This window comes from Fringilla coelebs (assembly GCF_963513975.1).
Source record: "Fringilla coelebs genome assembly, chromosome: 3".
NCBI classification, from domain to species: Eukaryota; Metazoa; Chordata; class Aves; order Passeriformes; family Fringillidae; genus Fringilla; species Fringilla coelebs.
The window spans coordinates 87,104,552-87,121,123 of NC_140030.1; the positions used below are offsets into that span (position 1 = coordinate 87,104,552).

The window sequence follows — 16,572 nt, forward strand, 5'->3', positions numbered from 1 at the left end:
AATGAGCCTACAACTCACTCATTCTGTGGCCCTCATGTTTCCTAAAGCCTCCATGCTCATGATGGCCAGTGGCAAACTCCAGGAACAGGACTCAGAATTTGCTATCTCAATACAGCCCTTCCACATATTTCTCATCAAATCCCTCAGGACCAGTTTCACAGAAATGCAGATTTACAACATCTCAACAGATTCCTTGAGCCTGGGCACCTGAGCAACCTAGGTGTCACAATGTTTTGCCTCACTGAGGTAATGTGAGGATAAAAGACAGATGCCAAGGAGAGGTCTTGGCACATCATGCCCAGCACCACGCACCCGAGGGCATTCTGTTGCCAGGACCCAAGCTAAGGTCTCTACAGGAGATGGTTTTGCTCCACAAAATGCACCAACACTCTGCTCTGCTCTGCTCCAGATTTGAGGGTGTGACAGGAATGCACCCTGAGTGCTGCTATGCCACTTTTATCCCAAATCTAGAGCAAGTGATGAATTTTTTGGTCAAGAACTTTTCTGCACGGATTCACGCCTCTAAGAGTGTAAAGAAGTTGGGAATGTCAGAGCAATCCTTAAAAATGAACCAAAGGGGGCATCCAGGAGGAGGAAAATTTGACCGAAGCTCAGCTGTCTGCATCCAGCATAGCCAGACCACAGGCAGGGAATTGCTCCTGCTTCCTATGGCAGTGGTTGGAGGAAGCATGGGTAACAATAACCTTGGCAGTCATTGCCTGTTCTGGGAAGTAATTTATTCATCTAGGTACACATTACACTTTGAAAAAATGTTATCAGAGTTTGAAAAGACAATAGTTCAGATGTGCTTGGTTTGTGGACTATAAAGACAGGTGAAGGGAAAGGGGGCCTCATAAACCAGTGCATCACAAAACAGATAGATTTCAAGGCTGAAGACCAGCTTTTATGGTGGTGTTTTGTGTATTGCCTATGAACATGAAGTGAGGATGAGAGGCACTGTACTTAATAAAGGGTCCTTGATTATTTTAAGAAACTAGGCCTTCTCCTGTTTTTTGCCCCTCTACTTTGTTTCTGAATTCAGTGGATACAAGATCCTGAAAAGAAAGCAGTCCTGAGAATTTGAATTAATGTTCAGGGGGGAAAAACTTACAGAATTTCTGTTTCATGAGTTCATTCATGCTAGTGCCATCCCAAGCACATCCGATTTCTGTGGCCTATAAACCAAAGACCACGAAGAACTGAGATGTGTAAAGCATCTTTAGTGTGCAAAGTGAGAGCCATTGCTCTAGTTTGTGTACTGACACTGCACAGATAGGTATAAAAACTATTTGTTGACATACTGCGTAAATATCAACTAAATAATTATTTCAATAAATGTGGAAGTAGGTAATTTTTCACTGAAATGTGATTGTGATTTGTGTTCAAACTTAGGCCAGAAAACTTTAACTCAGGCCCCGAAAGTTTAATAATGTATTTATGGTCCCAAAAATGTGTGTTGCAGTTTCCACAGGTAGATCTGCTGTCACTGGACTCAGCCAATATTGCAGCTCTCTGTTGAATTATCTTTGAACATATATGTGCAAATTTGAAAATTGCACCTGGAGCCACTTGTCCAAATGCATCTTACAGAAAATCCTTACAAGACTCCAGGTTTTAGCTCAGAATTGCTGGCCACCTGTGCTTAGGCACAGGACCAGGGCACATGCAATTCTTGGCAGGGGAAATGGGGGAGGAAAAGGGAAAATGTCGAATTGGGGGGGGTTAGGTTGGACACTCGGAAGAGTTTCTTCAGAGAAAGGGAGATTTGACATTGGAATGGGCTGCCCAGGGAGGTGATGGTGGAGTCACCATCCCTGGAGGTGTTTAAGGAAAGCCTGGATGTGGCACTCGATGCCACCGTCTAGTTACATGGTGGTGATCGGTCACGGCTTAGACTCGATGATCTCAGAGATCGTTCCCAACCTAATTGATTCTGTGAAATCTATTCTTTTCAACAACGCTACCAAGCGACGAAGCATCTCCAGCTTGCAGCGCGAGGTGGGAATTTTTCTGGACTGCGCTGGATACAGAGCGAGTCTCATTTGGCAACTCTGTGTGGGCGAGGCTTTCCGGAGCACAGCACGGAGATAGTGGCTCGAAACGCTGTAGCAAAAGCGCTCCGGGGGACTCGGCTGCCGCCCTGGGCCGGGGGCCGGGCTCGGCGCGGCGGCAGCGGCGGCTCCGCGGGGCTGCGGGGCCGCTCCGGCCCTCACGCACTGCGGGCGGGGGGAGGGGTGCCCGCCTTCCCAGCCCAGAGTGTGCATGTCCGAGTGACGCATTGCAGGTACGAACCCACCAATCAGCGCCCTCCTTACGGAGTCCCCACACTCCTCGGCATTTTTTCCTAAAATCCTCTTCCGCCAAGAGAAATAGTCCCTAGCACCGGTCCCCGCCCCCCTTCTCTCCCTGCCCCCCCCCCACCCCCCGCCGTTTCACAAGCGTTGCTTCCTCCAGTTTCCCGCACCTCGCTCCTTCCTGCGCCGGGGCTCTGGGGCAGAAGGAGCGGCACTCGGGGTGCGGGGCGCCCCGCCGAGGAGAGCGCGAAGAGCCGGGACTCGTTTCGCAATCCCCTTCGCTGTCGGGGGAAGGGAGGGGGGAGGGAGCGGCGCGGAGCGATCCGGGCGGTGAGGCGGTTTATGAGGCGCCGCCGGCGGGCGGGCAGGACTCAGTGTGAGGCGAGCCGTGCAGCGGGAAGGTCGCGCAGCCTGCGCCCTGTGCAGCCCTCAGCTCCCACCGTACCCCGCAGCCAGGCCGGGCCACCATGGTGAGTCCCTGGGCACGGGGCAGCCGCGGGGTTCGGCGGGCGCTGCTCCGGTGCGGTGCGGAGGGATGGGGGCGGCTGAGTTCGGTGCGGATGGGGGGCGGGGGGGAGGGGGGGCTGGCTGCTGTGGGGCGAGGTCGCCTGCAGAAGGTTTGGGGAGGGATGAAGCTGTCCCTCGCCGCGGGCAGCGGGCTCAGGCTGGGGCGGAGGGTCCCGCTCGGAGGCGCCGTTTGCGTGGGAGGAAGTGGTGGTGGCGGCGGGTCCCGCCCGGGTCGCTTTCCCGCCCTGGGGCGTTGGTGTGGATTCAAATCCAAACGGCCCCTGGGTCGGCGGGAGCGCCGTGAGGCGGCGCCGGGCGTTGCCGGGGGGAGCGGCGGATAGCGGTCCCTCCTGGGAGGGGACCCGTGGTCTTGGGAGGAGGGGGGAGAGGAGCTTGCCACGATGGCACCAGCTCTGCTTTCTTATCGCTTCCTCCCTCTCTGCTCTCGGCGTGTGCGGCTGAATGAGGTAGCCTAAGCTGTCCGGCTCGCTAGCGAGGTGTGCTGCTCCTGGTCATAATAATGCACTGCGGAGCCCAGCAGCTTCTGAGCAGCATGATGATGAGGGGCAGGCTGTGCCTCACTGCACCATCGCCCTCCTCGCTAGACCTGTTGTCAGTTCGCGTTGGAGCCCCTGTCGATTCCGTGGTAGCGCCATGCTGTTGGTGGCTCTGTTGGACAAGGGATTATTTGTGTTCTTCTTTTTTTTTCTTTTTTTTTTTTTTAACAATTTTTGCTTCCCGTTTTGGTCATAGCGGAGGACAGTCCTGCGTTTTTAATATTACTAGCGATGCGTTTAGAATTGTAATCCACTGTCGAAATAGAACGCATTTTGTGAAATCTGAGAATGGTTTCAAATTCAGTCTAAAGGATGTGAGTTTAGCGTTTGTTGGTTTTTTTTTTTAAATAAAAACAAGTGGATGCTGAGAAACGTACTAAAAGGAGCAATTCTCTTGCAAAAGCAACACCACTGACCACTTAGTGCTATCTCTGCATTGAGAGGAAATGCAGTAGAGGGGAATTGTCTTTTCATTCATTATATTCTTCTGAGGAACCAAGTGACTGTCAGCTCATCACGTTTAATGTGAACGATGGCTACTTAAGATTTGGGGTTTTTTGAAATGCTGTCTCTGGGCAAAGAAATTTGGTGAATAGAAGCCTGAATTTATTCTAAAGCTTGAATTGTGAACTTACACAGCAAATCTTCAATAAAGCGGGGGGCGGGGGGAAGGCAATGAATGTAGTAACAAAAGACTTACTGCATTTAGTCATCATCTGTGCAGAACCAAAAATGGAGTATCTTCAAGCAAGGTCTGTATAAAATGGGTGTGTCCAGGAGACACAGTGACACTTTGAATGTGGTTATAGTTCATCCCGACAGACCAGACTGGCTCAACCTGTGACTGTCCAGTGTTGCCCATACTAGATAAGACAGAATGATTTGATCCCAAAACAACCTAACCTACCATAAACCTAATTTTATTCTATCTAGTCTAGTCCGGTTGTTGTTCTTTAGTTAGTCCTGCCAGAACAGAATTGTCCCTTCAGATGTGATGCCTGCGAAGTACACCGAGGAGCCAAATTTCAGAGGGAAGCAGTGTCACCTGCGCTGCCGTTTGCTGGTAGCTCTGCAGTGTTCGCCAGCGCTGTGGAGGAGCTCCCACACTGGTTACTGCATAGCAGCCATAGCGGCTGTAATGGAACTCTACCTCTAGAGGCTGCGTGTGCCACAGAATCGGTCGCGCACACAGCAGCTCCCCTGCTTTCCTGGGAGGTTTGGCTCCTTTGTCAGGCCCTCCTCACAGTCTGGGGGTGGGGGGGGGGGGGGGGGGTGGGAGCTATTGCAATGAAAATTAAAGTGCTGCAGCGTGAATCGCAGAAAGCCACGTCAAAGCTGTGATGGCATCAGATGAGGGTTTCGGGTGGGTCTCGGCCACAGGAAGGGCATGTCAGACCTTCAGCCTGGGCATTCGCAGTCAGCGTTTAACCGCCTGCAAGTTGCGTTGCACGGGGGAAGGGGTGCGCGCTGTCACGTGCGTGGTGCACCATTATCAAGAACTCCGGGAGGCCCCTCTAGGAAGGCCACAGTGGCCTGTGAGTGGCAGGCATGGTTCCAGGCTGATAGCCCTCCACCTGGGTGGCACGGGAGGCAGGGAGCTGGCAGGCTCGCTGGCTCCGCCTTTTACTGCTGTTGCGCAGCAGTGCCTGCAGAGCCCAGCACTGCAGAGTACAGATGGTGTTTGTTCAACCTTGCCCCACCTCCCCGCTTATCTTTCAACTGCTTCATACCTGTGCCTTCTAATAAGCTTTGTGCTCTTCTCAAACACTGCACCTCTTACAGGTATTGTCGGAGCTCATCCAAATTCATGGTTAGGATGTCTTAAATTGCTGGGAGAGTTTCTCTTTAAAAAGAAGGAAGAGTTTGGGAATGCTTAACAACTTACATACTGCTATGTCATGTCTCCGTATAAAATTGTTTATATATAACAGTATGTGACTCAACTTGGTAACCCATAAGTATTGACCTAAACAAGCTCGGTTCCTACTACTTAAATCTGATCTACAGTTTTCTGTGGATATAAATATCTTATGGAAATGCAGCACATCGTTCTCTTCACTCAGACAATAAAAATGTAAATAGCATGCAAAGCTATGAGTCTGTGTTAATGATACTCTGTAGCCAGGTAAAAATCTGTTAGGCTTCTGCTAAGTGACCACTTCCATCCCAAAGCTTAGTTTTGAATTAGTTATGTTCTCAGCAGTACTGCTGCCATCCTAGTCTTTTTTTAACAAAAAGTGGAACCTGCATGGGAGTACTTCCTGGAGCAGAAATGAATCTGTAGCTGCCAATACCCATTGTCCATTGCTTTAGGAGTTCCTCAGTAGCGTGGTCTCTTCGGTAGGTGAGCCCCAGCCAGTCTATGGCCTTTATCTTGGGCTGTTGCTGGATTGTGTGCACAGAGGGTTTTGTAAGCAGTTCAGCATTTGTGTGACTGCTCAAGCAGCCACCTTCACTTCTGTTACAAAAAGAATAACTAGCAGCTGGTAACTTATATGTTCCCATGCAGTATAAAAATGTAATTGAAATTGGCAAAGGAAAAATTGACAGGTATTGTAAATACATTTTTCTACGTGTTTCCCTGACAAATGCTAATGTGGAGTGAGACTTTGGTGGGCATAATTATGACAGGAAAATTTTTCAGTCAATATTGCAGTAATTATAAAAAGGTTGCTGCTTAAATGGTCACAACAGGAAAGAAGCTGAAAAAACAGTGGTGTATTTCAGCAGTGAATAGGTCTTTTCTGTATTTTAGTGGGCTTTATGCTTCAGTAAAGGGTTCAAGAAGTTTCCCTGAAGGAGGTGTGTTACCTTGTTACTGCAACTCAACTCAAGCTATCCAGAATTTGAACAATCAGCTGATTTGAGAACCTAGGGAGAGTATTTCTACAGTCCTCAAACATGGTGTTCTTTCAAGAGCAAAGTTCATTTTGGGTTTAGCCTGAAAGAGTGATGGTTTTCATTGCTGTCAAATCTAATGAATTCAAAACTGGTGAGAGAGGAGAACAAGGTATACACTGGAGCTTATCCACCTGATGCAGAAATTGTTTTAGACCGCAGAACCTTTCTCTATTGTCCATGTTAGCTTATGCTGACCGAGTCAATGCAGACAATGGGCTGAAAAAAGTGTAGGCAGGCTGTATGCCATTGAAATTAGCCATTTGGACTGAAGCTGGTGTCTTGTCTTTTTCAGCCCTATCTTGGACATAAAGTTTCATGTGAATTAGGGGATGATTTAATTCTAGTGGAGAGTATGTTCTTCTGATTTAGCTAGTCTGCCTTAAATTTGGGTACTGAGACCTAAAGTGTTTAGTGTTGAAACTGAAGCTAGTAGTGTGCTGTGTTAAATGAGTTTTTAAAACCAGTTTGTGGTTTCAAAGGGACCTGTGTGCCTTGAGCTTGCTAGCACTGCTTGGATTATTGATTGACACACGTGGTAATCTATTACCTGAGTGTATGGGATATTGCAGGGTCTGGAGAGGGTAAAAGGCTGCCAGTTCTTACTTAGCAAGCAATCCTGATAACTTTTGAGCTTTATTAGAACTATTCTAGAATGCTACAAATCAGTCCTGAAGAGCAGCTACCATACTCAGAGGCCTGTACAAGTCTGTCTTATTTTGCCTTGAACTTGTGCTACAGCTATAATCATATTCTCTTTTATTGCAGGCTGATCAACTGACAGAAGAGCAGATTGCAGGTGAGATTTTTGTGTTGTGTTGCTACTCTTACTTGACCTGGCACATCTCTTAATCCAGTGACAGTCTGTGTTACACAAGATATTTAGCTTTCTTAGATACTAAAGTAGTATGGTGGAATGTTTTAATTTGTCACCTAATTTTTAAAGGCTTATCTACTGTAAAAGCATCATGTATATAATGAATTATGGGTGTGTAGTTAATAAACAGTCCTCTCAGCTTTTCTGGCTAGTAGACTTGTGATTATTCTCTCATGACTACAGAATTGTCCCAAGTGCAGACTGAAAGGGGGGTGGGGCACAGGGGATGGAAACAGAACTGGTGAAGGCTTGGAATCTGCAGTGCTTTTTTAACAGAAGACAAAAATAATTTACTTTGTCTCCTGTCAGTAGAGATGTTTGAGTGGCTCTTGTTGATGACAGCAGAAACTGGCTTCATTATGACAACTCTTGATATTCCATATTTGGAACTGTATTGTGTACTTGGACACAAGTGTTGTGTATGTGCTGTTCTGATGGTCTGGTACTTGCTCTGAAATGCGTAAATAAATACGCAACTGTTATATCTTGGTATTGGCCGCCAAGAAACAGGTTATGGCAGCCGTTTGCTAATAGCAAAAACTTGTGGTTATGTCCTACTCATGCAGGCTGCACAAACTTACCTGTCTCATTGCTCTTAGTAGACTGATCTTAACTTCAGTAATAGATGGGACTTACAGCTGGTAATACAGAATTCAGCTTTGCCATAGGTGTTCAAGAACTTCATGATTTTGGTCTGACAAGTGTGTAGTGTTAATACTGGAAAGTCTTAATGTGCGTAACTGTCATGTGAAATAACTTTAGAGGATGTTAGGGTTCTGCTAATCTTAATAGTACCAGGTCAGGCATACAAAGAACAGCCTCTGAGATACTACTATTTAGTTATGGTGTAGCTCTTGAAGACACTGTATTAAACAGAAGTGTCATTATGAGCTGGTTTGTTTTTGCCATTATTGCCAAATCTGAAGTGTTAAGAACATTCTTCTGTAGCTTTTAGACTTTAGAAGCTTGCTTTTAGTCAGAGGAGACTAATTATGGTTTTGTAGACAGTCCTTAGTCTATTTACTTGTTGCCATGGTAGTGTCTTACAAGTAAGCACAAGCCAAATTTAGTTCAACTTCAGTTTGGGTTTTTGTTTTCTGGAGCTGGCCTACATAGCATAAGGGTTTTGTGATCAGTTTAGTTAGAGCAGGCTTTATCAGTTGTCACTGCTGTCTTTCTAATAAAGACAACTGGTTCATTGTTCCAGTTGTTAATTGTAGAAGCTTTATTAGTTGATGTAGCTAATTATGGAATATAATCAGGAAGCTTATTAGCACTGCCTTGGGATTAGTGTAAATTTTAGCTATTCAGTAATGATCGTATACTTCTCAGAAGCAAAACTAAGTATTGATGAGCCTGTCATACTGGAATAGGGGCTTTCAACCACATGGAAGGATTAAAAGTACATCTTAATAGCCAGTGTAAAAAGGCCTGCCACTTTCTGGGCAGCTATGATGTTTTGTTAAGCAAATGTATTTGCGAGGCAACCATGAACATCAGATGTGACTGGTGGTGTGTGAAGGAATCATTCTCAGTACTGCTTAGGAAAGGTTGGATCTGCTTAGTTTTGCTCTTGGAGGCCAGTGGTCTTGTATGGGAACACCCTTAGAGGTAGTTTAAATGTGTTACAGAGACTGGCTAGAAAAACTTGAGCCACCACCATTCTAATTGAGCTTCCCTGGAGATCTGTAGCGTTTGGTTTGAAGGCAGACAGGGGAAATGGTACTGCAAGGTAGAGGCGACATTACATTGCCATTCCTAAAACAGAAGACCAGAGTTCTTGAAGCAGCCACTTCCCCAGGACTGAATTCCTTCCCCCTCTGCTGTGAAGCATCACAATACAGTTCTAAAGATTCCAGATGGCATTTCCTGTGGAACATGTTGATCATATAGGACTGAAGCTTCTTGTCAGTATAGATAGGGGTGAAAACCTTTCCAGATTTTGTTTATACAAAAGACAGATACAGAAAGCCAAGTTGCTACAGAATGGTAATACTGGCTGCAGTTTCATTCAGTAAGAATTGAAGTTGCTAAGTCAAGTGGCTCTCCCTTTGGTTAAGTGTTGTATTACAGCGGTAATGGGGTCAGGACTACCTGGGTGGTCAGATGGCGGAGCAGCCTGAGGATGCTTTTGTCCCAAAGCCAGCTGGTCAAGTGAGCTATCCTTCCCCTGGACTTCAGAGTTCTAAATGGGCTCTCTGTACAAGCAGGCCTATGTATGGTGTTCACCGTCTTGTTCCTTTAGTGTGCTGTGGTTCTCTGTTGGGGATTTGGCCACAACAGTGATTTAAAATTTGTCATGGTAGAAATAGACGTGTTGAAGTGTTGAGGTCCTGGTCGCTGTGAAGAGAACAATTGACATTCTCCTATAAAAGTTCCAGACATAGCTGGCTAAGTGGTGTAACAGTGGCTATGGTAGTCCCGGTTCACTGAACATACTAGGTCACTGAAGGCTGCTGCTTCATTTGGAAAGGTGATGTGGTGCACAGAAGCCTCAGAAGCTATGGTTAAAAGAACATTCTGAGCTAGGTTGTTAAAGTTCACACTGTTGGATTAGCATGTCTTTCCTGGGGCCTGGAAGTAGTCTTTATCTTGGGATGCAGGATGCTTTTCAGAAGGGTGGAAAGGCTGAAACCTTGTAGCCTTAGCAGAGAATTTTCATTTGCAGTTTGGCGTGGAATAAAGAGGATTTGCTTTACATGCTATATGGAATCAAGGTGTTTTAAGTGTGCATGGTATGTTTTATCACCTTATGTTTCAGAATGCCAGGTGCTCACTAAACTTCAGTATTTCATAGGTGCCTTCACTAGCCATGGCTGCAAATCCTCCAAAGCTATGCCAAGTTGTTCTTGTTCTAGTCTAACTGCACCTGTGTATGTTGTCATTCCTTTCTTCTAACTACTAGAGATGGTTCCTAGAAGTGGTTAGAGAGGTATTTTAATGGTATTCTTAACTTGATTCAGCATTTCAAGCAGGGATATGTTGCTAATCTTCAACTTGCTTTATTTTCTTTATGATTTATAGCTGGTTGCTTCTTAACCTATTGCAACTTTGAGTAAAAGAAGGGTAGAGTTGTCCTTTTTACAGAAAGCAAGTCTTTGAGTTTTGTGGATTAAGTATTGCCCTTTCTAAGCAGAGTCACTGCAGTATTCTGAAGTGTGCTTTATGTTTGGGTTAGTGATGGTTGGCTTTCACCTGAAGGACGAAGTGGCTAACAGCTAAACGTTTTGAATAACACTTGAGCACTTGACTCTTCATGAAGATGCAACTTTTCCTCTTTTGAGGTTCTTCCATGATAGACTGTGAACATCTCTACTAGGATTGACCCAAAAGCATTTTCTTCCCTGGTGTAGGAGCTTAGCCCTAGGAAACCCGTTTGTTGCCTCCAAGATAACTGAAACTAGCTGCCCAGAGACCATTTGGAAGGAATTGTACGTATAGGTTGTATCTACTTGTTTCTGATTTATACATATTGGCTTGAAACTGTTTCTACTGGTCCTGTGGTAGCCTTGTCCTGATTCTGATGGGCTAAACACTGGGGCTTGGCTGGTGGAACACTTTAGACTTAAATGTAGAAGAGTAGTGGGTTTTTTTCCCCTCTGTGGGACTTGACTCTGTGACTCTGGTGTTGTAGCTGCATTCATGAACTATAAAAACCTACTTTTATAGTTGAATTTTTAACACTTGCCAGCTTGTACTGACCTGAAGGGCTTCAGAGTATGAAGTAAAGGCTTCATTCAGGTCATGTGAAAACATAGCTTTTACTGTGACTTAATTCTGGTATGGGAAACCCACCATCTGGAAAGCTGGCTGCATGGAAATGTTGAAAAAAACCCGATGATTAGAAGTATTTCTGATGCAGGAGTACCCTTGAGCTGACAGGTTGTCCAGAGCCATGATCTCTCAGATGACTTGAAAGCTGTAAAGGGATCTGAAGTCTGCAAGGGAATAGGCAAGATGCTCGTGCTTAACTGTCATGAGTGTATGAGCTTCCACAGTACAGTGAGCTAGTTTAAGGTCTGTGGCCAAAGACAGATGGCATGGATTAAAACCAAGTCCATTTTTGGACTGGACAATTAAACATGTTATGCTTGTATTAATATTCCTGGCTACAATACAGCCGTTGTAGGGGGTTAAGAGGTAGTGTTGAAACACGGCAAAGCAGTCTTAGAACTAGTCAGAAACATTTCTGTGAAGGCTGTTTGAGGATACAGTAGGCCTGAAGCAGTTTTGTAAGCAGCTTTTCAGAGTGAAGACTCCAGTGGCTTTCCTCCTTGAACAATTATGGTAGCATACAATGTTCAGGCATCTGTGTCCAGCGGAAGTGGCTTATATTGAGAAACTTGGGTGTAGTTTGGTCTGATAATACCTTTTTCCGTTGACTCATCTCCTCTATTAGTAATAAAAGTGCTATTCAGCTGTAGCATATGTACCTTTAAAGTACTATTTTCAATTTTCTCATAGCAATTCCATATTGTTTCATTTTGAGATGAAATTCCTACCCAGGATGTGGATCATTGTAGTTGCAGACAGCTATTTCAGCTCCATATTAGGAACTCTTATTCAAGATAGACAGTAACAAACATCTGAGTCTTTTGGAAATGGATGACCTTCCATCCTAATTTAGGTCAACATGTGGTTCATCAGTAGCCTGGTGGGTGTGTTTTCAGATGCTGATGTTGCCATATTGCCATTGCAATTATAGCAGGCTGAGCAGTGTACCAAAATTTTCTTAGAAGACTGAAATAAAATTTTGTAACTTGCAGCAATCAGTAGCAGTGAATTTTTTTATTGTTAATATTTCAAAGCTTAAGGGAATAACTTTTTTTGGTTTTGTACAGAATTCAAAGAAGCTTTTTCACTATTTGACAAGGATGGTGATGGTACTATAACTACAAAGGAGTTGGGGACAGTGATGAGATCACTTGGTCAAAACCCCACAGAAGCAGAGCTACAGGATATGATCAATGAAGTAGATGCTGATGGTAAGATCTTTACTAATAAGTAATTCAATAAAGTGCCTAAACCATGTTTTTCTAACAAAGATTTTTCAACCTTTCAGGCAATGGCACAATTGACTTTCCAGAGTTTCTGACAATGATGGCAAGAAAAATGAAAGATACAGATAGTGAAGAAGAAATTAGAGAAGCGTTCCGTGTCTTTGACAAGGTACTGTAATATCTACCTGGAATATTTCTGTTATGAAAACTTGGTCTGCTTGTAATGTGCTTTCTCACAGATCTGAGGGGTATCTGCAGTCCTGTCCCAGAGAGCCTCTAGGCTGGCCAATCACCCTTAAGCTCAGTCTACTATGGTGGTATGGGAAAGTCAGATGAGTTGTCAGGATAGTAATAAGTGACACAGTTTAAAGTACTACTTGCTGTGATACTGAAATACTTCCAGATGACTGGCAGGAAATTATTTTAAGTATTTAAAATGTTAATATTGTAAGTCTTCCATGTAGTCTTTGCTAAGTAAATTGCTAAAAGAATCTAAAGTTACTCAGCTTACTTAAGATGCACCTTGGAGCTGAAAACATGATGTGAGGTGCCTTGGGGTGCGGGGAGGAAAACATCAGTTAAGTTAGTGTACGCTAGTACTTCAATATTCAGTGTCCTAACTAGTACTGGAATATGTAAAAGTAATCTCTGAAGTCCTTGTGGCTTTATGCTGGACTCCCATGAAACAGGCAAATCAGATAAGTAGCTTCTGTTTTAAGAAATCACCACTTGATCCACAGTCGTGTGATTTAATAGGCATCCATCACCTAAGAAGTTGCAAAAGGTGCTGATTGCATTGTTCATGGTTTAAAAATGTCAGAATAGGACAGTCAAAGACTATGAGATGATATTGCAATGCCCAAAGACATTGGACAGTGCTGAAGATAGACTTACAGCTCTCATGTACCTTGTGCAAATGCTGGTGGTTAAGGCTGTGTTAACTTCTTAATGTTCAATTTGCTCTGCAATGTTCTTAAGTTATAGTTAAGTCATTAAGCCTTAGGCAAGTCTATTCCAGTGTTCCTTTTTCTCCTCCCAGGATGGTAATGGTTACATTAGTGCTGCAGAACTCCGTCATGTGATGACAAATCTGGGGGAGAAGCTAACAGATGAAGAAGTTGATGAAATGATTAGGGAAGCAGACATTGATGGTGATGGTCAAGTAAACTATGAAGGTAAGGAGTTAATTGATTCTTTATGTGCAGCACCTGTCATGCTTGTTCGGGTGCTGACAGCCGCACCAAGTTTAAATAGGGCAGTGTTCAGACAAGTTCATCTGAACACACAGTGTTCCTTTAAGCTAATCTTCAATTAGTATGTACATTGTGTACCTCTCAATGGGTTTAAGTGTTATTGCTGCCTTAGTGCCAAAGGCAAAAAAGGACTATTCGGCTCTACCGGGTAAGAATTGACTTGGTAAATCTAATGATGTCTAATGGCCATTAGAATAAGTAAGTTGTCAAGAGATGTTCATGTACTGTTTGTACTGTTCTGTTAACTAATGCTTGTTGATCTGACTGTAGGATGGCACTCATTTGTCATTAATGCTTTTAAAATTACTTGCTAATCAAAAGGGGAAAGCCTCTAGAATATGTGGAAATTTCAAGACCTTCAGAAGATACTTTAAATACATTTATTTCATGAAAATCAGCTACAACAGTAATTTCTTTTTATTTCTTCCTTTCCTCCTGACATTGTGCTGTAAATGAAGTCATGCAAACAGGAGTTTCTTTAGACAGTTGTGTGCAGCTAAAACACACTAAGCTTGTTTTCATTTAGACTTTTTGAACATGTTACAGAAAATATCTAGGGTATTTTCAAATAATATCTGTGCTGTTTCTGAGGTGTAGGTATGCCTTCCCTTTGAGGCCTTTTTATTGTGGCCTAAGGGTACACAGACATCTGTGAGTGAAAAGTAATTTTTATGTACAAGGCTGCTGCTTCATCGCTGTTTGAGTAGGCTGTTCAGAAACTGGCACTAGAGAGGGTCTATGTCCCTACTGCTTCCAGTTGCTCTTTCAAAACTTGAGCAACCGGTTAACTCCTTTTAGGTTCTGGGTTTCCTGTCATTATTGTAACTGAAACTATGTTTCAGCAAGATGAATGAAGAATCCTATTTTGTGGGTTCTAATTTGAAATGGTTTATGACTAAGCATAATCAGTTGCTTAAAGCCAGCCAGGCAAAATAAAGTAGTAAGACTTAACAATTCCACTCAGGAAAATAAAAGTTCAAACCAACACAAAGTCCACCTGTACACTTACTTAGTTGATTGTCACTTCAGTGCCATTTGTAGTGATCTTTTAGTCATCCTTGGATGTTTTGTCCCCATCTGTAAGTCTGTGGGCATAGGATCCTTTAATGTTTTATCTTGGAAGTAAGGCTGTTCCCCAGTTCACTGAAGGACCAACTTTTATGGAAAAATAAAGGCCTTTTGCCATTAAAATAGGAGGAGTTTAGGAGTGATTACTGGAAAAGATGACTGTTTTGAAGATGCTTTTTTGAATGTAACTGAAAATGCAGTTTTGAAACAGTGTTCAGCAGTAGTAAGGGCACTTCTCAAATCTTGCAATTCAGGTTTTTTTCCTTCAAATAACTTATGCAACTCTTTCCTTTTACAGAGTTTGTACAAATGATGACAGCGAAGTGAAGACGTTGTACAGAATGTGTTAAATTTCTTGTACAAAATTGTTTATTTGCCTTTTCTCTGTTTGTAACTTATCTGTAAAAGGTTTTTCCCTTACTGTCAAAAGATTATGCATGTATAGTAATTAGAAGGCCATTCCTCCATGTTTTTCTCCTTTATCTTACTGTCATTGTTCTGATTTTTGGAAAATTGATCTAAGTAACAAATGTTGCATGTGGCTTACTCTGGATATTTAAGCCCTTCTGCACATCTAAAGTTAGATGAAGTTGGTTAACTGAGGGAACATCTGGATTGTCTATTAAAAAAGTAGCTTTCTCTAGGAAACTTAGGTATGACTAGTGTGACAAGTTACATAAAGTAAGCTAGGGTTTTCCATGCATTAGCTGATCCTTAGTTAAAGCAACATGCTGGTTCTAGTTCTCGAGTACATAGGAGTTTTTCCTATAGGAGTTTTTACCCCTTTCTGTGATGGGAGGATAAGGACTCTTGCAGCTTAACTGCAGGATAAAATGATGTGAATAGCATATATCATGTGGCTAATGCACTGTAAAAGTCACTCTCCTAGCTTACTTCACAGTAACTTGTTTGTGGCCATACCTGTAACATGTTGTTGAAATGTGGAGTCTTAACGTTGTAGACGATTGACAGTCAACAATATGAAACTTAAGTTGCACTAATGCAAAACGGGTGATTTATCCAGGTACTCGTACACAAGTTTTTTTTGTACTGCTGGTCCTGTGCCAGAAAACATTTTCTCCTCTTGTTACTATGCTTTTTAAACTTTGTTTAGCCACTTATTTTCAAAAAAATCTGCTTATGGCACGATTTGCCTCAAATCCATTCCAAGTTGTATATTTGTTTTCCAATAAAAAATTACAATTTACCCATACTGTTTCAATGTATCCTTGAATTATTTACAGGAATTGTTCAATGCAGTTGCTGCTCTGTGTTTCAGTATGTAGCAGTTTGGTTTGCTTATGCAATGGATTGGCTGTCTTAAAATAGCTTGGAAGGTGAAAACTTAGTCCTTAAACTCTGGCCCTTAATAGTATTGTTGACTTGAAGAAGCTTTCTTACTAGTAGTTTAAAATGTATTTTACAGTCTTGTGTGGAGCTTGGTGCTTCAATAAACTTACCGTAGTGACTGGCTATGCCCACTATCTGTAGACATTGTGAACTGGATGTTGACCTAGTTCAATAGTTGACCTAAAATTAAAATTCCTTGTTCGGACAACTAAACCTGTTTGCTTTCTTTTAATTATTTTGGAGTTTATTCCCGGTCAGTTGCTACATTGGGGTAACTTAGTCTCTCACACTTGGGCTTTTCTGAAACTGCCATGTCTGAGTTGCCATTCAGAATGCAGTCAGCTCAAAGTACAGAAGGAAAATATTCTCTTCCTCATTTGTTATTGAGCATGACTGTGCTTCTAGCACTAGTTTTCTGTCAAGGTTTAATCTTTTTTTAAAGTGGAAGACAAACGTGGTTTCTACCAAGGACAAATCCAAGAACTCCAAAGAATGCCAGAGGCTGCTCGTGCCCATTGCTTCTCTACTCTCCTGGCAACAACTGCCTTGACTGTACATATGCTGTATGGTTATCTTGTTTGGGGATTCTGCTGGCCTTTAAACAAAGCATTGGCCCCTGCTTCTGGGTACCACTCAGTGGTCCCAGCTGAGCAGTTACCTAACGTTTTAAAACTGTTCCAATCATCCTTGATGTATTTATAAATGCACTGATCATCTAAAATTAGGACAGCTGTTCAATCCAAATTCAGGAGCACTTAATCAAGTGTT

At 43.3% G+C, this 16,572-nt stretch overlaps 1 protein-coding gene across 1 annotated transcript; it reads left to right on the plus strand.

Annotated features, from left to right (window-relative positions):
* Positions 1–2,638: 2,638 nt before the first annotated feature.
* Positions 2,639–15,665, plus strand: CALM2 (calmodulin 2). Its single transcript, XM_084202440.1, has 6 exons — positions 2,639–2,764; positions 7,025–7,055; positions 11,975–12,118; positions 12,196–12,302; positions 13,173–13,308; positions 14,753–15,665. Exons 1-6 carry the CDS (start codon positions 2,762–2,764, stop codon positions 14,779–14,781), a joined length of 450 nt encoding a protein of 149 aa, XP_084058566.1. The 5' UTR covers positions 2,639–2,761; the 3' UTR covers positions 14,782–15,665.
* Positions 15,666–16,572: the final 907 nt, after the last annotated feature.